At 49.4% G+C, this 24,390-nt stretch overlaps 2 protein-coding genes across 2 annotated transcripts in view; both read left to right on the top strand.

The window, feature by feature from the left end:
* The first annotated feature begins 1,304 nt into the window (after positions 1-1,304).
* On the top strand, positions 1,305-22,835 carry LOC311001357 (uncharacterized protein). Its single transcript, XM_083992431.1, has 5 exons — positions 1,305-1,402; positions 7,984-8,331; positions 8,534-8,649; positions 9,089-9,290; positions 22,471-22,835. Exons 1-5 carry the CDS (start codon positions 1,366-1,368, stop codon positions 22,533-22,535), a joined length of 768 nt encoding a protein of 255 aa, XP_083848557.1. The 5' UTR covers positions 1,305-1,365; the 3' UTR covers positions 22,536-22,835.
* Positions 22,111-24,390, top strand: part of LOC311001443 (butyrophilin-like protein 2) — a gene marked incomplete at its 3' end in the record, with an annotated part of 36,150 nt that continues 33,870 nt past the window's right edge. Inside the window, exon 1 of the mRNA XM_083992529.1 lies at positions 22,111-22,192. The remainder of the gene's footprint in view (positions 22,193-24,390) is intronic.

Genomic DNA, 24,390 nt, shown 5'->3' with positions numbered 1-24,390 from the left:
TTTTTTTTTTTTTTTTACGTTTGTGAATGAAAAAAGTACCTTTATACTTTCACAGTATTTTAGAACCTATGTTGCTTTATTATCACTGTAAAAAAAAAAAAAAAAACAACAACAACAAAAAACATCAAAATGTCACTTTATCCAACACGGGACCTTTAAGCTCAACGTGTTGAAAAAAAAAAAATTCAAATAGAAAGAGAATGGTAAAACCAAATCAACTCCATTGCTCCTCCGAGCCATGCTGGGATTATCACATTTCACATGGTTTGTCTGAGGCAGGAAGTTCTACATGACTGAAACATAAACTGGCTGCAGACACCATTCAATACACAAGTTTGGTTATGTTTTGGAAGTTGTTGATAGCCTACAATGCTTACTTCTTCCGTTTGCAAACATATCATTAAGCATGGTAGAAGTGAGAGAGAGAGAGGTGAAAGATAGTACATATCTTGGATGAATAAATATGACAACTATGTCATCCACTTACCTATTTTTGATTAGCAAACTGTACAAAAACTGCAAAAAACCCTTTTATTTCCAAGAACTGCAGTCATATTTATGTATTATTACATTATCGACACCAGTTATTACCAGCCAATAATGTAATAACTTATTACATTATTGGCAAAAAGTTATTACGTTATTGGCTCAAAAGTTTTATTACATTATTGGCACGTTATTACATTATTGGCTTTATTACATTTAAAATGGCCAAAATTATTACATTATTGGCTGTTATTACGTTATTGGCCGTTATTACGTTTTTGGTTGCTACAGGGCTGTTTGTGTTTTAAGTTTTTGGGAACTATCCCAGTTAGTGGGGTTCCAGGACACTCAGTCATTTCATGTGGATGTTTAGTTTTCACTTTTAGTCTAGATAAGGGTCTAAAGAACATACTGTTTTCTTGTCTGTAACAACATCTCTGTCCCGTCTGTCCGTCCTGGGTGAGGGATCCCTCCTCTGTTGCTCACCCTGAGGTTTCTCCTGGTTTTCCCTTGTAATGATGATGAAATAATAATTAAAATTATGTAACCCCCTATTGGTTGTTCAGTGGTAGTACACTTGATCTAGATGATCCTACAGTGAAGAAAAACCCATAAAACACACAGTTTATGATTTGTGAAACATTTATTCTATCTGTGAAAATACACACAAAAAATGTGGCTGGCTTGTCAACATGTCTCTTGTGTCAGTAATTCAGCGAGTAAAAGACGCTCTTATTGTGAAGGGGTGTCCCCGTGACTTTCTGTAGAAACCGAAAGTAAACTGAGTAACTGCGTCACTCCGAGTGCAGAGGCAGAGTCAGTCTGACGGAGGAAGAGGACGGAGCAGCTGCAGCGGAGAGAGCTCGGTGTTCAGACAACATGAAGCTGTTAGTGGCGTTAGTGACACTGCTGCACGGTAAGAACACACACACACACACACACACACACACACACACACACACACACACACACACACACACACACACACACACACACACACACACAAACACACACACGGAAGCTGTGGCTGTGCGCGCCATGTTTGGGCGGGTTCCTGCCGTTAGAACCGTTATGAAGCGATTTAACTCTGTTCAGACTCTGTGCGTGCCTGTGTGTGGTTACTATTTTGGTTTTATCAGCTGATGATCTCAGACATTAAGTCTTTGTGAAGGCAAAACTGACTCCGTCAGTGTAACGTTTGTGTGTTTACTGACTGGTTTTCAGTCTGTGTCCTGTTGTGAATTGTGGAGGCTGCTAGGGAATATTCTGGGTGGGGCTGTTTGTGTTTTAAGTTTTTGGGAACTATCCCAGTCCAGGACACTCAGTCATTTCATGTGGATGTTTAGTTTTCACTTTTAATTTGAAGATAAGGGTCTAAAGAACATACTGTTTTCTTGTCTGTAACAACTCTGTCCCGTCTGTTCGTCCTGGGTGAGGGGTCCCTCCTCTGTTGCTCACCCTGAGCTTTCTCCTGGTTTTCCCTGTTAAAGTCAAAGTCAAAGTATTTTATTGTCATTCCACATGTCAAACATGACAGAACGAAATCTGTACCCAGGTCCCAGATAAAACAAACAAATATAAAAGCAAGAAATGGGCACAATCTAAAAACAGGCACACCTAAAAAACAGACATTTCTATAAATATAATTAAATAAGATAAAATAGTACATTCATAAAAGGGTTTTCCATGGAGTTTTTCCTCAGTGGATGTGAGGGTCTAAGGACAGAGGATGTTGTAGATCAGACAATCCTATCAAAAGTTAAAACAGTTACCCTAATATTGGTAAGGCTGGTGGGGTTTTGGGAAACAATACCAACCCCCACCCCCCCATCCCCAGGGGTCAATTTTTAATCTGAGCACTTGATACTCAAACCAGAATTGCTCTATAGACCCGTAACTTCAAGTTATAACCAGGGCCGGTTCTAGGCAGGCATATACAGGGTTTCCCGCAGCGCTTTCCTGTTAAGGCGGCCGCCTTAACAACAATGAGCCTTTTCAACCCCCCCCCCCCCCGGACGATCGATCGATCCGCTCGCGCGCACCCCCCCCCCAACAGGACAGGCACCACCTTAACTAACACATTTTCTGGGGGAAACACTGATATATGAGGGTAGGGCTGGGCGATATAACGATCTCGATACGGGATCGCGATAAATCTTTGATCGATTTCGATAATAAGCTATGGCCCTATTCCTCGATATCACATGAAAGTAAATATGCGCGACAGCAGCCGGTCACACTTCCGTCTGATACTCCGCCTCCTGTCCTGAGCATGCAGAGCTTGTTTGAGCAGCTGCAGCTAAAGGGAGGAAGGATAAGATGGATAGATAGATATACTTTATTGATCCCAAGCTGTGATAAAGTGAAAGTTGTAAAAGAGGGAGGAAATGAGTGGAGGTGGAGCCGATGGCAACTGAAGCGATTGTGAACGTGTGGAGCGTCAGTTCGTCTGTCCCGGCTAAAGAAGCCTGTCAGTGTGGAGTCAGAGCAACCTGATGATAGCCTACCACTGCCACAAAGTGGAGGAAACACGGAGCTGCTCGTGACGTTTATTCTGCGGTAACATATCTGTTTGCTCATGTACAGTGTGAAGAACATGCGCGAGGCTCAGGCCGCCACATACGTATTTGACTCCGGCACTCGAGGCAGACGAGGACCCAAAGCGGGCGTCCGCCGGTCCCTTCCGCGCAAAGCTCAATTTTTATGACCGCGCGGATTCAATCTGTTTCAAATGTGACACTGTATGCTTGCCTATGAAACCGCAAAAGTCCGCGGACAGTGCGCGTGGAGTCAAATCCACTCACAGTATGCGCCGACAGTCTCTCTCCCTCCCTCCCTCTCTCTCTGTCAGCGCCGCGCGCGCGTGCACACACGCACACGCACACACGGAGCGTCGCGTCGGAGCGGTGAAGTGAAACAACCTGCAGATCACCTGAGTTGACGTGAGCTCCGCTCGTGGTTACCGAGTCAGATCAATAAATAGGCTTTATGCACAGCTCCACTACTTCCTGAGCTCAAACAGGCTCCTTTCCTTCCTGTCTTACATCATTGGACAAACTGATGAATCCAGGTGTGTCTGACCATTGTTGTGACTACTGAGGTCAGAGTCAGACACACCTGGATTCATCAGAGCCTTAAGTTCAAGAAGTAGCGGGGCTCGGCATAAAGCCTGTTGTCAGAGTAGCTAAATAGCTAAATATTTGTCTACAACCTGTTCAAATAACTAGAAAGACTAAAGCCTCGTGATTGACACATTTTAGAGCTGATGTATGGTAGAAAAAAGACAACAGAAAACAACAACAATGTAAATCAAATCAAACTGTGGATTATTGAACTGTTCCACCCTTAATGAACATTAAAGTGAACTCATGTCATCCTCCCAAACTGAACACATTCTCTGGTTTCTTCAGGATTCAGTCAGGATGCTGCTTGAACTGGCAGTGTCAGCAAAAAATACATATCGAGCCGATATCGAGAATCGATCAATATGGAAAAACATATCGTGATAACGTTTTTTTGCCATATCGCCCAGCCCTAGTGATGGGCGCTTACAGTTAATACCGATGTTTACATCAGATCGCTGCTGTGTGTGTGTGTGTGTGTGTGTGTGTGTGTGTGTGTGTGTGTGTGTGTGTGTGTGTGTGTGTGTGTGTGTGTGTGTGTGTGTGTGTGTGTGTGTGTGTGTGTGTAACGTTGTGTGAGCGGAGGGTCCAGCCTGTCACTCTGCGGTGACTGGTGTTTATCACGGTGTGATTACGTGGGCCGGTCGGGGAAGCGGCTGTGAGCCAAACTGAAAACTGTCGGAGTAACGTCAGGTTGTTGTCGGTTGATCCGGTGAATGATGAACTTTCAGGGTTGATCAGAATTTTCCTTTGGATGTAAACATGCTGCAGACTTCCACTTGTAAGCAAATCAGGCAGTGCCCTAATGAATTTTGTCTATTATTATTTTTTAATGTATTATTATTAGTTTAACAGCTCTGGGCCGTTCAACTAACTCAAAAAAAACTTATTTGTGCAATTATTTGCACTAATATTGTCCATTTGGAATAACATTCTGTTTTTGAATAAAGTTAGGGAGAAAGAAATAAATGATACCAGTGACATGCTGGATCAAACTGAGAAACAACTCCTCCTCTCGTTCTTCTCTTCCCTACAATGTAAATCAAATTTGTGCTTTTTTAAAATCCGGTTAATTGATTAATCGAAGAAATAATCGACAGATTAATCGATTATCAAAATAAACGTTAGTTGCAGCCCTAGACATGATTAGTCCCCGCTGCAGTTGTCATGGTTATAATATCGGGTATAATACTGAACATGATAAAAAGCTAAGTTTAATCACAAGCTTATGGCTAATAATAACAACTAGAAAATTTCCTCTTGGGAAATTTTGAAAGGCCCATGGGGCTACTGCGGGTTGTGCCATCTCTGTCAACATGGCAATCAAACCCACGATCTTAAGGTCAAGACAGAGCTGATCAGACAGACACATGATCATCTTTCTATAAGCACTGATATGGAGGAGCTGTAATCACATTAGGTTACCTGTGTGTGTGTGTGTGTGTGTGTGTGTGTGTGTGTGTGTGTGTGTGTGTGTGTGTGTGTGTGTGTGTGTGTGTGTGTGTGTTTATCTTGTGTAATAGGGCCAGGACTCAATTAAAACAATTAATCTAATTAATTAGAGGCTTTGTAATTAATTAATCGCAATTAATTGCATTTTAATCGCATATAAATATTTGACCTGAGAACAGTGAGAAGCATTTTTTTCACATGGATTTTAGTATACCATTGAATGACTGAATAGCTTAAGCAACAAAACATAGTTTTTTTTTTCAAGGTGGTACTTAACCAAGACCAACATGCAAATTATCGATTAATTCATTAATCGATATTTGATACAGATTTAAATGGTCTTTCCTGCCAATACACTATGATGATTACTGTAGTATTTAACTAGGCTACATAAATCACAGTAGCATAAACTGATTTGTTGAACGGACCAGGTGATGGGCTGACTGGTCCTGTCTAACTTCTGTGTACTGGGTGCCATTGTGCAGGGTGTTAAGGCAGCCTTCCTCCACTGCAGTCCCTATGGTCCTGGACCCTCTGGCTGGTGGGGTGGGCTGCTTTCAGCTGGGGGGGACTCTATCAGCTGCTCCCACGAGAGGCATTTGACGCATTTGACACCAACAAGATTTAACTTTAAAACCAGATTAAATCATGGTTTAAGTTTAAATTCTGTTGCACGTTAACTGTGTTTTAATCACATGAAGGTGTGTGTGTGTGTGTGTGACTGTAATCACATGAAGCTGGCTCTAGAGTCTGTGTGTGTGTGTGTGTGACTGACTTGACACATAGTTAGTTAGTAGCTGCATCCTGTGTCAGTCTGATTTAGCTGTGTCTGTGTTTATAAACATTTAAACGAGCGCCAGGTGGATTGTTTATGAAGTTAACGAGCTCTGGCCTGAGGATCAAAGAGGTTACCACGGCGATAGGGGCCCCCGCAGGCTGAGACAGACAGAAACGTGGAGAAAAAGAGCCATTTTCTGCCTCTGCACCGGTCTCACATTTAGGCTTAGCCTGACAAAACGGTAACTCCTATCAGAACAAAACACAGATCAACGTTGCTCTAAGGACTTACTGAAAATTTTGGTACGATTTGGTGTTTCTACAGTAAATATTTTGGCGACGCTGGCAGTTTTAAAACATCAGGCCGTTCTGCTTCTCTCAGAAAATATTTGTATTGGAGTCAATGAGGAGCAGAGACAGACGTGGCCGCACTTAGAGGCTCAGAGTTTAAATTCTGTAAGTCTCTCTGATATTTTGAGCAGATGATGAGATCGAGGATGAGCTCGTCTACAAACGTGGCGGAAATTATGTGTGTAGAGTGTAAATTGTGGCCGTTTGGAGTTTAGAAAGAGAAAAAATCTGGAGTTTTTCTGGCATCTCTCCCACTCTAACCGATGATGTCACGCACTCTGACACGAACATTCCGTGCAATACACACCCATTATAATCTCAGAATTTCTCCAAAAATGATCATGGTCATTGATCAGGGATTGATCAAAAACTATATGACCTATCAAAACGTGGAGTAATACGACAATACACAAGACTTGTGTCTACTGTTTAAAGTTTAAATGGAGTCTCTAGATGAAAGTATGCCTGAGCAGTAGACGTTTGTTAAACTCCAATGATTGGTCTTTTTCGCTCTTTTTTTTCGCCCGTCCCATTGACTTCAATGCAAAAATTTTGCGCAGTTTTTCAGTTTACGAAAAATTCGTAAACTGATGAGAAAAGTAATAGCACACCGATCCCGATCAAACCGCACGTTTTTGATATATAATTTGTACACGTAGCGAATCGAAAGTTGGCCGGAAGTGGAAAAATAATAATAAGAAAAAATCCACACAATAACAGTAGTGCCCGGTGCAATTGCCCGTGGCCCTAATGCTTCCAGCATTCACACTAATAATAAGTTTAAAGAAACAAAATGGCCGAACAGAATAACAATACTGTGAATGCTTTCAGCATTCACACTAATAATAAGTTTAAAGAAACAAAATGGCCGAACAGAATAACAATACTGTGAATGCTTTCAGCATTCACACTAATAATAAGAAAAAATCCACACAATAACAGTAGTTATGGTATTATACACATTTAAATAGAGATCCCGCTACTTTGTCGGCTTTGCTTGTTTACATTTCACAAAAAACTCCTTGAAAAGGATTGATTAACTGCAATTAATTGAATTGTTTACATCCTTACTTGGCTTGGCATGCACTGAACACGTGTGATCACACAGCAGTGAGTGTCGGGCGAGAGAAGACACAAGGCGCAGCGTTCATATTCAGTAAATGGCATCGGTGCTTCATTTGTTTTACTCATCGATACCGATGCCAGCATTTTAGTGCCGTATCGGGCCCCCTACCGATACTAGTATCGGTATCGGTGCAACACTAATTTTAGCATTCTTACCTCATCAACACCCCACTCTACTGCAGCCTCTTTAAACATGCCGCTCTGTGTGTTAGGTCATGTATTAATAACACACTATACAAAGAAAAATATGGTGCTACCTAATTTGTTTTGGTGCTACTAAATGAAAAGCTAGGTGGCTGTGAAAAAGTTAGTCTGGAGCCCTGATCCTGCCACAGTCGCCCGCCCTGGAGTGTGCTGGTCCGTCGTCTTATGACGAACCCCCCCCCCGGACCGTCTGATGGGGGGCGGATAGCAATTTGAACACATTAGCGTGATGTAGCGCATGCTTATTACCATCACAATGCGACCTGGTCCATGTGCCTGTGTGTATGTGTGTGTAAGTGCGTGTGTGACAGAGACTCGTTTATTTTTTTATTCATGGGAAACGCTGGTTGATAAGTTTCGTTTTTACGCATTTTTATGAAGCATGGTGAACATGGTAGAAACTGAGTGGGATGAGTCTACTACTGTCACACTCACTGTGTCTCTGTCTGTCTCTTTGTGTCCTCAGTTTCCCAGCATGCCTTGGGTGTAGAGGTGGAGGTGTATGAGGGGGCGGAGTCTGTGCTGCTGCCCTGTCAGGTCACTGTCACTGACCCTGAGTTCACCGATGTGATATGGAGCCTTGAACGCCGCTCAGACAAGAAAGTTCATCAACGTCTTCGGAGTGGAGACAAACTGGAAGGACAGAACCAGAACTACGCCAGCAGAACATCGTTGAGAACCGACTCTCTGACGACTGGAGACCTCAGTCTGATCCTGAAGAACCCCACAACCAGAGACAGTGACACCTACACCTGCATCTACAGAGAGACGGGGCTGGAGAAGAGTCATCAGGAAGTTCACCTGAAGGTCACAGGTCAGAGCTGTAGATACAGGTCAGAGCTGTAGATACAGGTCAGAGGTCAGAGCTGTAGGTACAGGTCAGAGGTCAGAGCTGTAGGTACAGGTCAGAGGTCAGAGCTGTAGATACAGGTCAGAGGTCAGAGCTGTAGGTACAGGTCAGATATTAAAACCTGCTGCTGTCTGATGACATCATCATGTGGTTTGTTGTCTCTCAGACCAACAGGTGAAGGAGGTGGAGTCAGGAGCAGAGTCTGTCCAGCTGTCCTTCAAGACCACACCTAAGCTGCCTGGAGACGTCAGAGTGGAGTGGTGGGACAGAGACAAGAGGAAGGTCCATGTGTACCAGAACGGTTCTGACCATCCTGAAGACCAGCACCAGGTTTACAGAGGCAGAACAGAGATGAAGAACGGCCTGAAGACTGGAGACTTCAGTCTGAAGCTGAGAGAGCCCACAGACACAGACTCAGGAGACTACACCTGCAGAGTCAACAAGGATGGAGACTTACTGGGAGGGACAATAGTGGAGCTCAAGGTCAAAGGTCAGAGTTTACAACATGTCCTCCTTTCTCATCTGACCTGTCAAAGGTCACAGGTCAGAGATTAGAACCTGCTGCTGCTGTCTGATGACATCATCATGTGTTTGTTGTCTCTCAGACCAACAGGTGAAGGAGGTGGTGGAGGGGGAGAAGTCTGTCCTGCTGTCCTTCAAGACCACACCTGACCTGCCTAGAGACTCCAGAGTGGAGTGGAGGGACAGAGACAACAGGAAGGTCCATGTGTATCAGAACGGTCCTAAAGAACAGGACCAGGTTTACAGAGGCCGAACAGAGATGAAGAACGACCTGATGACTGGAGACTACAGTCTGATCATGAGAGAGCCCACAGTCAGAGACAGAGGAAGATACACCTGTAGAATCTACAACAAGGATGGAGGGTTACTGAGAGAGAGGACAGTGAATCTCTGGGTCAAAGGTGAGAGTTGGTTGTTTATTTCTGGTTGTTTTTCTCTGTGTCACCGTCTTCTGTCTCTACAGGTCAGAGGTCAGAGCTGTAGATACAGGTCAGAGGTCAGTGTTGTGTTGTCTGAATGTGTGATTGTATTGATTTTAATAATTCCATGTCATGTTTTTTGTGTTGACTACAGTACGTCCTACTCCATGGTGGAATATTTTCCTGGGTGTTTTCCTGTTAGGAACTCTTGCAGTTTTCATTTGGTGGATTTTAAAAGGTATAGAGTGTGTGTGTGTGTGTGTGTGTGTGTGTGTGTGTGTGTGTGTGTGTGTGTGTGTGTGTGTGTGTGTGTGTGTGTGTGTGTGTGTGTGTGTGTGTGTGTGTGTGTGTGTGTGTGTGTGTGTGTGTCACGTTCCATACGTTCTGCTGCTGTCTGATCTCATCATCATGTGTTTGTTGTCTCTCAGTCCAACAGGTGGAGGTGAAGGAGGGGGAGGAGTCTGTCCAGCTGCCCCTCAGGTGGACTGACACCTGCTGGGTGAAGATGAGGAAGTGTCGTATCTGTTGTATCTGTGACCTGTCTGAAGACGTCAGAGTGGAGTGGACGGACAGAGTCAACAGGAAGGTCCATGTGTATCAGAACGGTTCTGTAGAACAGGACCAGGTTTACAGAGGCCGAACAGAGATGAAGAACGACCTGATGAAGAAAGGAGACTTCAGACTGACCCTGAGAAAGCCCACAGTCAGAGACAGAGGAGAATACTACTGCAGCATCTACAACAAGGACAAAGTCTTACTGAGAGAGAGAACAGTGAGGCTCCAGGTCAAAGGTCAGAGTTGTTTGCTTGTCTCTGGTTGTTTGTTTGTCTCTGTCTCTCTGGTTTTGTCTAGTTCATGTCAAAGATGAACTAGTTGAAATCAGAGCTGGAGATTAAAACCTGCTGCTGTCTGATGACATCATCATGTGCTTTGTTGTCTCTCAGGCAAAGAGGTGGAGGTGGAGGAGGGGGAGGAGTCTGTCCTGCTGCCCTTCAGGTGGACTGGCACCTGCTGGGTGAAGATGAGGATGTGGTGTATCAGAGGTGACCTGTCTAAAGACGTCAGAGTGGAGTGGGTGGATTGGTGCAGCAGAAAGCTCCATGTGTATGAGGACGGTTCGGATCAGCCTGGAGACCAGGACGAGCGTTACAGAGGACGAACAAAGATGGAGAAAGACCTGAAGACTGGAGACTTCAGTCTGACGCTGAGAAAGCCCACACCTAAAGACACAGGAGAATACTACTGCAGAGTCTACAACAAGAACAGAGACAACCAGAACGGAGACAACAAGGACGGAGTCCCACTGAGAGTCAGAAGAGTGTATCTGGAGGTCACAAGTGAGAGTGTTTGTTTGTCTCTGGTTGCATTTGAAACTGTGTTAGTATGAACTGTATGAACTGCACACTGCAGCCGTTCAGCAGACTGATGCTGTTCACACTGCAGCATGCAGCTTACATTATACAGGTCTCACAGAATGCATTTCACTACAACCAACAGCGATAGCAGTAAAACAGGTTAAAAGTAGGGCTGTCAGTTACAATTACACTGCAAATTAACGCGTTATAAAAATTAACACAATTAATTCTGAGATTCTGAGTGGCAATTCAATGCGTAAGCATTTTAAATGTGGCCCATTGAATGACCCGTAGGCTACTTGGCAGTGGCACGTCATGGTAGCACTAGCACCGAGGAGTGATGGTCACTTCCCACCTGCGTCACTAGTCAAAGCAGAGTGACAACAATAGATCCAGGGTGACAACAGACATGGACGCGACTCACAGCCCGGACGCACTGCACTGCACGTGGAAGCGGAGCGGGAGCAGTGCGTCCTCGCAGGCGCTTGGCTGGCTGCACAGGGAGCTGATTCTCCTGCTCTCTCCCCGCTGGGTCAAACATCGACTCCACTCACATCTCTACCCGTCTGTACTCGGTTTTCCACACACACAGGTCTGTCTCTAGCTCTGTATGTATGGATGTGTGTGTGTGTCTCGTGTGCAGATGCAACTGACAAATATTTATAGACGGACAAGCAACAACTTCATTAATCATCATTTAATTATATTTTGAAAATTGACCGGATTCTCTCGTCTTTTCTGAGCCCGACTTCCTGTCTGGTACGATCTGTCTATCCAGCTTGACAACAGCGCTCACGGCTCGTGTGAAAAATAGAACAGACTCCGAACTGAAGCGCCGCAACGGGATGTGCGACCAGGCAGACTGGTTAACATGGGCGCCGATCTGAAACTGCCTCCGCTCCAGGGCGCTGCGCTTCGGTTTGCTGGGATGTGCTAGACCATTTTCTTTTAAATTTCATTTATGAAACGCACTTCACCAATAAAAATGTGGATTTCAAATCTTCTCTTTAGTGTATTCAATTGATGAGTCATACAATACAATTTTGTAATGTCCTAGAATTCAAAGTCTTTATTTGGGTACCTTTAGCAGATATAAGATTAAAATGCGATTAATTAGATTAATTAATTACAAATCCTGTAATCAATTAGATTAATTTTTGTAATCGCCTGACCGCCCTAGTTAAAAGCTGTTTTAATTTCTGGTTAAATTATTTCTAGGAGATAAATGTTGGTCTCAGTGATGAAATCTAACAGCTGTATCAGTAGCATTAGTTAGTCTGAATGTAAAGTGAAGCTTCCTGTGTGTATTGGACAGAAGAGCAGCGCTGCCTCGGGGCTCTGGAGCCTACGGACACAAACCACCACATTTACATCAAGAAATACATGTTTTACAATCAACACATCAGCAACGCCTCCGCGTCGTCCATTCATTTCTGATAATGGACACCTCGTCGGGCATTATCCCTTACTTAATCTAAAAAAAATACTTCACTACTCTAAACCGTCATTGGTTAGGGTTAGAAGTCAGGGGAGCATTGCATTGTGGGATACAGTACACAATGTAGACTGGTCGGATACTGGAGATATTTCCTGAATCAGTACGACATCCGGGAATTTTTCACATACTGCAGATTTTACTTTTGTTTACATACTGTGTACTACATACTGTATTTTAGCCAAATGAGTACGTACTAGCAGGAGAGTCTGAGGTTTAGAATACAGACTGGGTTTGTCTCACTGCAGAGAATAATGCTGTCTGATGACATCATCATGTGTTTGTTGTCTCAGTCCTACAGGTGTATGTGGATGAGGGGGAGGAGTCTGTCCAGCTGTCTGTCAAGATCCCAGCTAAGCTGCCTGAAGACGTCAGAGTGGAGTGGTGGGACACTTATAAGAGGAAGGTCCATGTGTATCCGACCGGTTCTGTAGAACAGGACCAACGTTACAGAGACAGAACAGAGATGAAGAACGACCTGAAGACTGGAGACTTCAGTCTGAAGCTGGACAAGCCCAGAGTCAGAGACAGAGGAGGATACATCTGTAGCATCTACAACAAGTACAGAGTCTTACTGAAAGAGAGAACAGTGAGGCTCTGGGTTGAAGGTCAGAGTTGACAACACCTCCTCCTCTCTCTTCCTCCTCCTCCTGCTCCTCTCTCCTTCCTCCTCCTCCTCCTCTCTCCTTCTCCTCCTCCTCTTCCTCCCTCCTCCTCCTCCTCCTCTCTCCTTCTCCTCTCTCCTTCTCCTCCTCCTCTTCCTTCCTCCTCCTCACTCCTCCTCCTCTCTCCCTCCCTCCGCCTCCTCCTCACTCCTCCTCCTCCTCCTCTCTCCTTCTCCTCTCTCCTTCTCCTCCTCCTCTTCCTTCCTCCTCCTCACTCCTCCTCCTCTCTCCCTCCCTCCGCCTCCTCCTCACTCCTCCTCCCTCCTCCTCCTCAATCCTCCTTCCTCCTCCCTCCCTCTTCTGCCTCCCCCTCTCTCCTCCTCCTCCTCCTCCTCCTCTCCTCTCTCCTCCCTCCTCCTCCCTCCCTCCCTCCTCCTTCCTCCTCCTCCCTCCTTCCTCCTCCTTCCTCCTCCCTCCTCCTCCTCCTCACTCCTCCTTCCTCCCTCCTTCTCCTCCTCCTCCTCCCTCCTCCTCCTTCCTCCCTTCTCCTTCCTTCCTTCCTTCCTCCTCACTCCTTCCTCCCTCCTTCTCCTCCTCCTCCTCACTCCTCCTTCCTTCCTCCTCCTCCCTCCTCCTCCTCACTCCTCCTTCCTCCCTTCTCCTTCCTTCCTTCCTCCTCACTCCTTCCTCCCTCCTTCTCCTCCTCCTCCTCCCTCCTCCTCCTCACTCCTCCTTCCTTCCTCCTCCTTCCTCCTCCTCCTTCCACCTCCTCCCTCCTTCCTGCTCCTCCTTCCTCCTCCCTCCCTCCCTCCTTCCTTCCCTCCTCCTCCTCCTCCTCACTCTTCCTTCCTCCCTCCTCCTCCTTCCTTCCCTCCTCCTCTTCCTTCTTCCTCCTCCTCCTCCTCACTCCTCCTTCCTTCCCTCCTCCTCCTCCTTCCTCCCTTCTCCTTCCTTCCCTCCTCCTCCTCCTCCTCCTCCTCCTCACTCTTCCTTCCTCCCTCCTCCTCTTCCTTCCTCCTCCTCTCTCCTCCTCCTTCCTCCCTTCTCCTTCCTTCCCTCCTCCTCTTCCTTCCTCCTCCTCCTCCTTCCTTCCCTTCTCCTCCCTTCCTTCCTTCCTCCCTCCTCCTCCTCACTCCTCCTTCCTTCCCTCCTCCTCCTCCTCCTCACTCTTCCTTCCTCCCTCCTCCTCTTCCTTCCTCCTCCTCCTCCTTCCTTCCCTCCTCCTCTTCCTTCTTCCTCCTCCTCCTCCTCCTCACTCCTCCTTCCTTCCCTCCTCCTCCTCCTTCCTCCTCCTCCTCCTCCTTCCTTCCCTCCTCCTCTTCCTTCTTCCTCCTCCTCCTCCTCACTCCTCCTTCCTTCCCTCCTCCTCCTCCTTCCTCCCTTCTCCTTCCTTCCCTCCTCCTCCTCCTCCTCCTCCTCACTCTTCCTTCCTCCCTCCTCCTCTTCCTTCCTCCTCCCTTCTCCTTCCTTCCCTTCTCCTCCCTTCCTTCCTTCCTCCCTCCTCCTCCTCACTCCTCCTTCCTTCCCTCCTCCTCCTCCTCCTCACTCTTCCTTCCTCCCTCCTCCTCTTCCTTCCTCCTCCTCCTCCTCCTTCCTTCCCTCCTCCTCTTCCTTCTTCCTCCTCCTCCTCCTCCTCACTCCTCCTTCCTTCCCTCCTCCTCCTCCTTCCTCCCTTCTCCTTCCTTCCCTCCTCCTCCTCCTCCTCCTCCTCACTCTTCCTTCCTCCCTCCTCCTCTTCCTTCCTCCTCCTCTCTCCTCCTCCTTCCTCCCTTCTCCTTCCTTCCCTCCTCCTCTTCCTTCCTCCTCCTCCTCCTTCCTTCCCTCCTCCTCTTCCTTCTTCCTCCTCCTCCTCCTCCTCCTCCCCCCTCCAGCTGTTTCTAGAGGTTGGTGTCAGGTTCAGGTTCTGTTCAGCTCTGCTCAGAACCAACTCACTCGTAGCCTCAACACTGCAGGAATGGGTCCACTCTTCCTCTGGTTCTGGTTCTGTCCTTCAGGTTCCTCTACAACTTTCTGGTTCTTCACTGAGGAGATTAAAACTTGCTGCTGCTATTTGATCTCATCATCATGTGGTTTGTTGTCTCTCAGGCAAGGAGGGGGCAGTGTCTGTCCAGCCGCCCTTGAAGACCACAGCTGACCTGCCTGGAGGGATAGACAAGACGTTCCATTTACATGGTGAGAGTTGTTCTTTGTCTCTGGTTGTTTGTTTGTTTGTCCTTCCTCCTCCCTTCTCCTTCCTTCCCTCCTCCTCCTCCTCCTCCTCCTCCTCCTCACTCTTCCTTCCTCCTCCCTTCTCCTTCCTTCCCTCCTCCTCCTCCTCCTCCTCACTCTTCCTTCCTCCTCCTCCTCCTTCCTTCCCTCCTCCTCTTCCTTCTTCCTCCTCCTCCTCCTCCTTCCTTCCTTCCTCCTCCTCCTCCTGCTCACTCCTCCTTCTCCTCCTCCTCCTCCTTCCTCCCTCCTCCTCCTCTTCACTCCTCCCTCCTCCCTCCTCCTCCTCCTTCGTCCCTCCTCCTCCTCCTCCTCCTTCCTTCCTTTCTCCTCCTCCTCCTTCCTCCCTCCTCCTCCTCTTCACTCCTCCCTCCTCCTCCTCCTTCCTCCCTCCTCCTCCTCCTCCTCCTCCTTCCTCCCTCTTCCTCCTCCTCCCTCCTCCTCCTCCTCCTCCTCCTCCTTCCTCCCTCCTCCTCCTCTTCACTCCTCCTCCTCCCTCCTCCTCACTCCTCCTCACTCCTCCTTCCTCCCTCCTCCTCCTCCTCACTCCTCCTTCTCCTCCTCCTTCCTCCTCTTCCTTCCTCCTCCCTTCTCCTTCCTTCCCTTCTCCTCCCTTCCTTCCTTCCTTCCTTCCTTCCTTCCTTCCTTCCTCCTCCTCCTCCTGCTCACTCCTCCTTCTCCTTCCTTCCTTCCTCCCTCCTCCTCCTCACTCCTCCTTCCTTCCCTCCTCCTCCTCCTCCTCCTCACTCTTCCTTCCTCCCTCCTCCTCTTCCTTCCTCCTCCTCTCTCTCCTCCTTCCTCCCTTCTCCTTCCTTCCCTCCTCCTCTTCCTTCCTCCTCCTCCTCCTTCCTTCCCTTCTCCTCCCTTCCTTCCTTCCTCCCTCCTCCTCCTCACTCCTCCTTCCTTCCCTCCTCCTCCTCCTCCTCACTCTTCCTTCCTCCCTCCTCCTCTTCCTTCCTCCTCCTCCTCCTCCTTCCTTCCCTCCTCCTCTTCCTTCTTCCTCCTCCTCCTCCTCCTCACTCCTCCTTCCTTCCCTCCTCCTCCTCCTTCCTCCCTTCTCCTTCCTTCCCTCCTCCTCCTCCTCCTCCTCCTCACTCTTCCTTCCTCCCTCCTCCTCTTCCTTCCTCCTCCTCTCTCCTCCTCCTTCCTCCCTTCTCCTTCCTTCCCTCCTCCTCTTCCTTCCTCCTCCTCCTCCTTCCTTCCCTCCTCCTCTTCCTTCTTCCTCCTCCTCCTCCTCCTCCTCCCCCCTCCAGCTGTTTCTAGAGGTTGGTGTCAGGTTCAGGTTCTGTTCAGCTCTGCTCAGAACCAACTCACTCGTAGCCTCAACACTGCAGGAATGGGTCCACTCTTCCTCTGGTTCTGGTTCTGTCCTTCAGGTTCCTCTACAACTTTCTGGTTCTTCACTGAGGAGATTAAAACTTGCTGCTGCTATTTGATCTCATCATCATGTGGTTTGTTGTCTCTCAGGCAAGGAGGGGGCAGTGTCTGTCCAGCCGCCCTTGAAGACCACAGCTGACCTGCCTGGAGGGATAGACAAGACGTTCCATTTACATGGTGAGAGTTGTTCTTTGTCTCTGGTTGTTTGTTTGTTTGTCCTTCCTCCTCCCTTCTCCTTCCTTCCCTCCTCCTCCTCCTCCTCCTCCTCCTCACTCTTCCTTCCTCCTCCCTTCTCCTTCCTTCCCTCCTCCTCCTCCTCCTCCTCACTCTTCCTTCCTCCTCCTCCTCCTTCCTTCCCTCCTCCTCTTCCTTCTTCCTCCTCCTCCTCCTCCTTCCTTCCTTCCTCCTCCTCCTCCTGCTCACTCCTCCTTCTCCTCCTCCTCCTCCTTCCTCCCTCCTCCTCCTCTTCACTCCTCCCTCCTCCCTCCTCCTCCTCCTTCCTCCCTCCTCCTCCTCCTCCTCCTTCCTTCCTTTCTCCTCCTCCTCCTTCCTCCCTCCTCCTCCTCTTCACTCCTCCCTCCTCCTCCTCCTTCCTCCCTCCTCCTCCTCCTCCTCCTCCTCCTCCTTCCTCCCTCTTCCTCCTCCTCCCTCCTCCTCCTCCTCCTCCTCCTCCTTCCTCCCTCCTCCTCCTCTTCACTCCTCCTCCTCCCTCCTCCTCACTCCTCCTCACTCCTCCTTCCTCCCTCCTCCTCCTCCTCACTCCTCCTTCTCCTCCTCCTTCCTCCTCTTCCTTCCTCCTCCCTTCTCCTTCCTTCCCTTCTCCTCCCTTCCTTCCTTCCTTCCTCCTCCTCCTCCTGCTCACTCCTCCTTCTCCTTCCTTCCTTCCTCCCTCCTCCTCCTCACTCCTCCTTCCTTCCCTCCTCCTCCTCCTCCTCCTCACTCTTCCTTCCTCCCTCCTCCTCTTCCTTCCTCCTCCTCTCTCCTCCTCCTTCCTCCCTTCTCCTTCCTTCCCTCCTCCTCTTCCTTCCTCCTCCTCCTTCCTTCCCTCCTCCTCTTCCTTCTTCCTCCTCCTCCTCCTCACTCCTCCTTCCTTCCCTCCTCCTCCTCCTTCCTCCCTTCTCCTTCCTTCCCTCCTCCTCCTCCTCCTCCTCCTCACTCTTCCTTCCTCCCTCCTCCTCTTCCTTCCTCCTCCTCTCTCCTCCTCCTTCCTCCCTTCTCCTTCCTTCCCTCCTCCTCTTCCTTCCTCCTCCTCCTCCTCCTTCCTTCCCTCCTCCTCTTCCTTCTTCCTCCTCCTCCTCCTCACTCCTCCTTCCTTCCCTCCTCCTCCTCCTTCCTCCCTTCTCCTTCCTTCCCTCCTCCTCCTCCTCCTCCTCCTCACTCTTCCTTCCTCCCTCCTCCTCTTCCTTCCTCCTCCCTTCTCCTTCCTTCCCTTCTCCTCCCTTCCTTCCTTCCTCCCTCCTCCTCCTCACTCCTCCTTCCTTCCCTCCTCCTCCTCCTCCTCACTCTTCCTTCCTCCCTCCTCCTCTTCCTTCCTCCTCCTCCTCCTCCTTCCTTCCCTCCTCCTCTTCCTTCTTCCTCCTCCTCCTCCTCCTCACTCCTCCTTCCTTCCCTCCTCCTCCTCCTTCCTCCCTTCTCCTTCCTTCCCTCCTCCTCCTCCTCCTCCTCCTCACTCTTCCTTCCTCCCTCCTCCTCTTCCTTCCTCCTCCTCTCTCCTCCTCCTTCCTCCCTTCTCCTTCCTTCCCTCCTCCTCTTCCTTCCTCCTCCTCCTCCTTCCTTCCCTCCTCCTCTTCCTTCTTCCTCCTCCTCCTCCTCCTCCTCCCCCCTCCAGCTGTTTCTAGAGGTTGGTGTCAGGTTCAGGTTCTGTTCAGCTCTGCTCAGAACCAACTCACTCGTAGCCTCAACACTGCAGGAATGGGTCCACTCTTCCTCTGGTTCTGGTTCTGTCCTTCAGGTTCCTCTACAACTTTCTGGTTCTTCACTGAGGAGATTAAAACTTGCTGCTGCTATTTGATCTCATCATCATGTGGTTTGTTGTCTCTCAGGCAAGGAGGGGGCAGTGTCTGTCCAGCCGCCCTTGAAGACCACAGCTGACCTGCCTGGAGGGATAGACAAGACGTTCCATTTACATGGTGAGAGTTGTTCTTTGTCTCTGGTTGTTTGTTTGTTTGTCCTTCCTCCTCCCTTCTCCTTCCTTCCCTCCTCCTCCTCCTCCTCCTCCTCCTCACTCTTCCTTCCTCCTCCTCCTCCTTCCTTCCCTCCTCCTCTTCCTTCTTCCTCCTCCTCCTCCTCCTTCCTTCCTTCCTCCTCCTCCTCCTGCTCACTCCTCCTTCTCCTCCTCCTCCTCCTTCCTCCCTCCTCCTCCTCTTCACTCCTCCCTCCTCCTCCTCCTTCCTCCCTCCTCCTCCTCCTCCTCCTTCCTTCCTTTCTCCTCCTCCTCCTTCCTCCCTCCTCCTCCTCTTCACTCCTCCCTCCTCCTCCTCCTTCCTCCCTCCTCCTCCTCCTCCTCCTCCTTCCTCCCTCTTCCTCCTCCTCCCTCCTCCTCCTCCTCCTCCTCCTCCTTCCTCCCTCCTCCTCCTCTTCACTCCTCCTCCTCCCTCCTCCTCACTCCTCCTCACTCCTCCTTCCTCCCTCCTCCTCCTCCTCACTCCTCCTTCTCCTCCTCCTTCCTCCTCTTCCTTCCTCCTCCCTTCTCCTTCCTTCCCTTCTCCTCCCTTCCTTCCTTCCTTCCTTCCTTCCTTCCTTCCTCCTCCTCCTCCTGCTCACTCCTCCTTCTCCTTCCTTCCTTCCTCCCTCCTCCTCCTCACTCCTCCTTCCTTCCCTCCTCCTCCTCCTCCTCCTCACTCTTCCTTCCTCCCTCCTCCTCTTCCTTCCTCCTCCTCTCTCCTCCTCCTTCCTCCCTTCTCCTTCCTTCCCTCCTCCTCTTCCTTCCTCCTCCTCCTCCTTCCTTCCCTTCTCCTCCCTTCCTTCCTTCCTCCCTCCTCCTCCTCACTCCTCCTTCCTTCCCTCCTCCTCCTCCTCCTCACTCTTCCTTCCTCCCTCCTCCTCTTCCTTCCTCCTCCTCCTCCTCCTTCCTTCCCTCCTCCTCTTCCTTCTTCCTCCTCCTCCTCCTCCTCACTCCTCCTTCCTTCCCTCCTCCTCCTCCTTCCTCCCTTCTCCTTCCTTCCCTCCTCCTCCTCCTCCTCCTCCTCCTCACTCTTCCTTCCTCCCTCCTCCTCTTCCTTCCTCCTCCTCTCTCCTCCTCCTTCCTCCCTTCTCCTTCCTTCCCTCCTCCTCTTCCTTCCTCCTCCTCCTCCTTCCTTCCCTCCTCCTCTTCCTTCTTCCTCCTCCTCCTCCTCCTCCTCCCCCCTCCAGCTGTTTCTAGAGGTTGGTGTCAGGTTCAGGTTCTGTTCAGCTCTGCTCAGAACCAACTCACTCGTAGCCTCAACACTGCAGGAATGGGTCCACTCTTCCTCTGGTTCTGGTTCTGTCCTTCAGGTTCCTCTACAACTTTCTGGTTCTTCACTGAGGAGATTAAAACTTGCTGCTGCTATTTGATCTCATCATCATGTGGTTTGTTGTCTCTCAGGCAAGGAGGGGGCAGTGTCTGTCCAGCCGCCCTTGAAGACCACAGCTGACCTGCCTGGAGGGATAGACAAGACGTTCCATTTACATGGTGAGAGTTGTTCTTTGTCTCTGGTTGTTTGTTTGTTTGTCCTTCCTCCTCCCTTCTCCTTCCTTCCCTCCTCCTCCTCCTCCTCCTCCTCCTCACTCTTCCTTCCTCCTCCCTTCTCCTTCCTTCCCTCCTCCTCCTCCTCCTCCTCACTCTTCCTTCCTCCTCCTCCTCCTTCCTTCCCTCCTCCTCTTCCTTCTTCCTCCTCCTCCTCCTCCTTCCTTCCTTCCTCCTCCTCCTCCTGCTCACTCCTCCTTCTCCTCCTCCTCCTCCTTCCTCCCTCCTCCTCCTCTTCACTCCTCCCTCCTCCCTCCTCCTCCTCCTTCCTCCCTCCTCCTCCTCCTCCTCCTTCCTTCCTTTCTCCTCCTCCTCCTTCCTCCCTCCTCCTCCTCTTCACTCCTCCCTCCTCCTCCTCCTTCCTCCCTCCTCCTCCTCCTCCTCCTCCTCCTCCTTCCTCCCTCTTCCTCCTCCTCCCTCCTCCTCCTCCTCCTCCTCCTTCCTCCCTCCTCCTCCTCTTCACTCCTCCTCCTCCCTCCTCCTCACTCCTCCTCACTCCTCCTTCCTCCCTCCTCCTCCTCCTCACTCCTCCTTCTCCTCCTCCTTCCTCCTCTTCCTTCCTCCTCCCTTCTCCTTCCTTCCCTTCTCCTCCCTTCCTTCCTTCCTTCCTTCCTTCCTCCTCCTCCTCCTGCTCACTCCTCCTTCTCCTTCCTTCCTTCCTCCCTCCTCCTCCTCACTCCTCCTTCCTTCCCTCCTCCTCCTCCTCCTCCTCACTCTTCCTTCCTCCCTCCTCCTCTTCCTTCCTCCTCCTCTCTCCTCCTCCTTCCTCCCTTCTCCTTCCTTCCCTCCTCCTCTTCCTTCCTCCTCCTCCTCCTCCTTCCTTCCCTCCTCCTCTTCCTTCTTCCTCCTCCTCCTCCTCACTCCTCCTTCCTTTTCTCCTCCTCCTCCTTCCTCCCTTCTCCTTCCTTCCCTCCTCCTCCTCCTCCTCCTCACTCTTCCTTCCTCCCTCCTCCTCTTCCTTCCTCCTCCTCTCTCCTCCTCCTTCCTCCCTTCTCCTTCCTTCCCTCCTCCTCTTCCTTCCTCCTCCTCCTCCTCCTTCCTTCCCTCCTCCTCTTCCTTCTTCCTCCTCCTCCTCCTCACTCCTCCTTCCTTCCCTCCTCCTCCTCCTTCCTCCCTTCTCCTTCCTTCCCTCCTCCTCCTCCTCCTCCTCCTCACTCTTCCTTCCTCCCTCCTCCTCTTCCTTCCTCCTCCCTTCTCCTTCCTTCCCTTCTCCTCCCTTCCTTCCTTCCTCCCTCCTCCTCCTCACTCCTCCTTCCTTCCCTCCTCCTCCTCCTCCTCACTCTTCCTTCCTCCCTCCTCCTCTTCCTTCCTCCTCCTCCTCCTTCCTTCCCTCCTCCTCTTCCTTCTTCCTCCTCCTCCTCCTCCTCACTCCTCCTTCCTTCCCTCCTCCTCCTCCTTCCTCCCTTCTCCTTCCTTCCCTCCTCCTCCTCCTCCTCCTCCTCACTCTTCCTTCCTCCCTCCTCCTCTTCCTTCCTCCTCCTCTCTCCTCCTCCTTCCTCCCTTCTCCTTCCTTCCCTCCTCCTCTTCCTTCCTCCTCCTCCTCCTTCCTTCCCTCCTCCTCTTCCTTCTTCCTCCTCCTCCTCCTCCTCCTCCCCCCTCCAGCTGTTTCTAGAGGTTGGTGTCAGGTTCAGGTTCTGTTCAGCTCTGCTCAGAACCAACTCACTCGTAGCCTCAACACTGCAGGAATGGGTCCACTCTTCCTCTGGTTCTGGTTCTGTCCTTCAGGTTCCTCTACAACTTTCTGGTTCTTCACTGAGGAGATTAAAACTTGCTGCTGCTATTTGATCTCATCATCATGTGGTTTGTTGTCTCTCAGGCAAGGAGGGGGCAGTGTCTGTCCAGCCGCCCTTGAAGACCACAGCTGACCTGCCTCGTGGAGGGATAGACAAGACGTTCCATTTACATGGTGAGAGTTGTTCTTTGTCTCTGGTTGTTTGTTTGTTTGTCCTTCCTCCTCCCTTCTTCAACCCTCATCATGTGTTTGTTGTCTCTCAGACAAACGGGTGGAGGAGGGGGAGGAGTCTGTCCAGCTGTCCTTCAAGACCACAACTGACCTGTCTGAAGACGTCAGAGTGGAGTGTACAGACAAAGACAACAGGAAGGTCCATGTGTATCAGAACGGTTCTGTAGAACAGGAGGAGGTTTACAGAGGACGAACAGAGATGAAGAAAGAATTCAGTCTGATCCTGAAACACCCCAGAGAGACAGACAGCGGAAGATACACCTGCAGAGTCTACAACAAGAGCGGAGTCTTGTTGAGTGATGCAGAAATGGGTCTCAAGGTCAAAGGTCAGAGTTGTTAGTTTGTCTCTAGTTGTCTGTCTCTAGTTCTGTCTCTAGTTGTCTGTCTCTAGTTGTCTGTCTCTAGTTGTTCATCTCTAGTTGTCTGTCTCGGTCTCACCATCTTCTGTCTCTACAGGGAAGAAGAAACCGTCTCCACCAGGAACAGAATTAACTCCACTGATGGCTGAAGACATAGTCTGATTGGTCAGTTGATCAATCAGAGTGATCAGTGTGTTTGATGACGTCCAGATGATGAGGATGGAAACGTCTCTCTGGCTCTCCTCTTCTCTTCCTGTCCCGCTGCTTTGCTTTGTGATGTTGACAGAATTATTTATCCTCCATGTTTATTCACCAGTCTGAGACAGGCCTTGACCTTTGACCTTTGACCTGAGGAGGACCAGGGTCTGTGCTGGTCCCAGAGACCACGTCCACCAGAACCAGTGCCTTGTTTGTCCTCTGAAGGACTCTGTGATGGGACTTGTATGGCTGTACTGCCCTCAAATAGTCAAAACGAAGTCAATATCTATATGACTTAACTGTGTATGAAAGACTAGAGGGCTTTTAATTTGAAGGGCCAGATACAGGAAGTCGTGATAGTCAGTTTTGTTTTGTTGTGTATTTTTTACACGTCAGGTCCCTGCGATGTCTTGAGACAGTTAAATATTAATCAAGTTCATAAGCTGTGTGATGTGTGAAACTGTGGTAGAACCGTGTCCAAGATGGGGAGGGGGGGTCGGGGGGGTTGGGGGGGCACGAGTGTCTTGTTCGATTTTTTGCTTCTTCTTGACTTTTTATATTACTTTTTATATCCTGTCACATGCTGTGCTCAATTAAACCAAGTGAAAGACACTGACTGACTCTGATTGGTCCCTCACTGAGCCAGGGCCACGCCCACAACCACGCCGTCAGCTGAGAGGTCAGAGGTCAGCCACCATAGTGCTGCTGCTACAAGTCAAGTCAAGTCAAATTTATTTATATAGCACATTTCATACGGCAAGCGTAAACTCAATGTACTTCAAAAAGTTAAAACAAAGATACAATGTATAACATAAAATAGCATATAGGATAAGAAATATTACACATATAAAAAACATGTAGGACATTATAAAAACACACAAGAATATATTATTATCATTTAAAAAGGGAGATAATAATAATAATAATACAAATTCTTATTCTTAAAGCAGAAGTGAGTGATCCGGTCGTTTTCGCTAATGCTGCGTTCCAGGCAGGCTTTTGAAATCGTCAATTACAGCTTCAAGTCACAACTTACGACTTTGTAGCGTTCCAGGCAACCCACTCGTGTTTTTCCGACCTGTTTTACCGGTGAAAGTCACTATAACGGCCACTTGTAACTTCCGACCGGTGAACTCGTACCAGATCGAACTGGTACCACTTCACGGTCGGAAAAATACGAGTTTCCTTGAACGCACCATAACAGTCCTCGTCGCTACGTCACCACATTCACAGCGTTCCTTGGCTGCACACACAGCCCTGCATGCCGTTCTCTCTCCTCATTGGATAAAAACTGTAGGATACGATAAATGTTTTCTCTTCGGCTCAGAGCAGAGCAGAGGGACTGAGAGACCCGTGTTTCAGACCAAACACTCTATGTAAGTGATTGCTGTCAGAAGATATAACTATTTAAGACTTATATTAACACAAATATATCACTCACTTCTGCTTTAAAGCAAACAGTGGTGAAGGCTTCAGGACTGGACCAGGTGGAGCTGCTGGTTACACGTGGACAGTATCCCACAATGCATTTCACTCCGCCAGCAGTCACAGAGTAACAACACAACCACTGACGACTCCGCCCACATGTTCACATCTGTCTGTCATCTTGTAAAGTTTCCTACAGCAGACACTTTAACAGTGTAACAGCAGCTGTTTGTCAGAACATGGTGGTCGGACCTGTTATATGTGAGCTTGTGTTACACACTAGTTCTTCTATACAAAACATAGAAAGGTTTAGCAGTACCTTGATACCATCAGCTGATGAGACACGTCACATCAACGTCAGGTGACACTGAAGAAGAAGACGGAGGAACTCCAT

The sequence above is a fragment of the Trachurus trachurus genome (genome assembly GCF_905171665.1).
Source record: "Trachurus trachurus genome assembly, chromosome: 18".
NCBI classification, from domain to species: Eukaryota; Metazoa; Chordata; class Actinopteri; order Carangiformes; family Carangidae; genus Trachurus; species Trachurus trachurus.
This window is presented reverse-complemented; position numbering and strand designations above follow the sequence as displayed.

Excerpts from the sequence above, each read along its gene's own strand:
- LOC311001357 (XM_083992431.1), top strand. The coding sequence starts at position 1,366 with ATGAAGCTGTTAGTGGCGTTAGTGACACTGCTGCACG. Across the intron at positions 1,403-7,983 it reads GTTAGTGACACTGCTGCACG|TTTCCCAGCATGCCTTGGGT; the intron begins GTAAGAACACAC and ends TTGTGTCCTCAG. Across the intron at positions 8,650-9,088 it reads GGGACAGAGACAAGAGGAAG|GTCCATGTGTATCAGAACGG; the intron begins GTCCATGTGTAC and ends GACAACAGGAAG.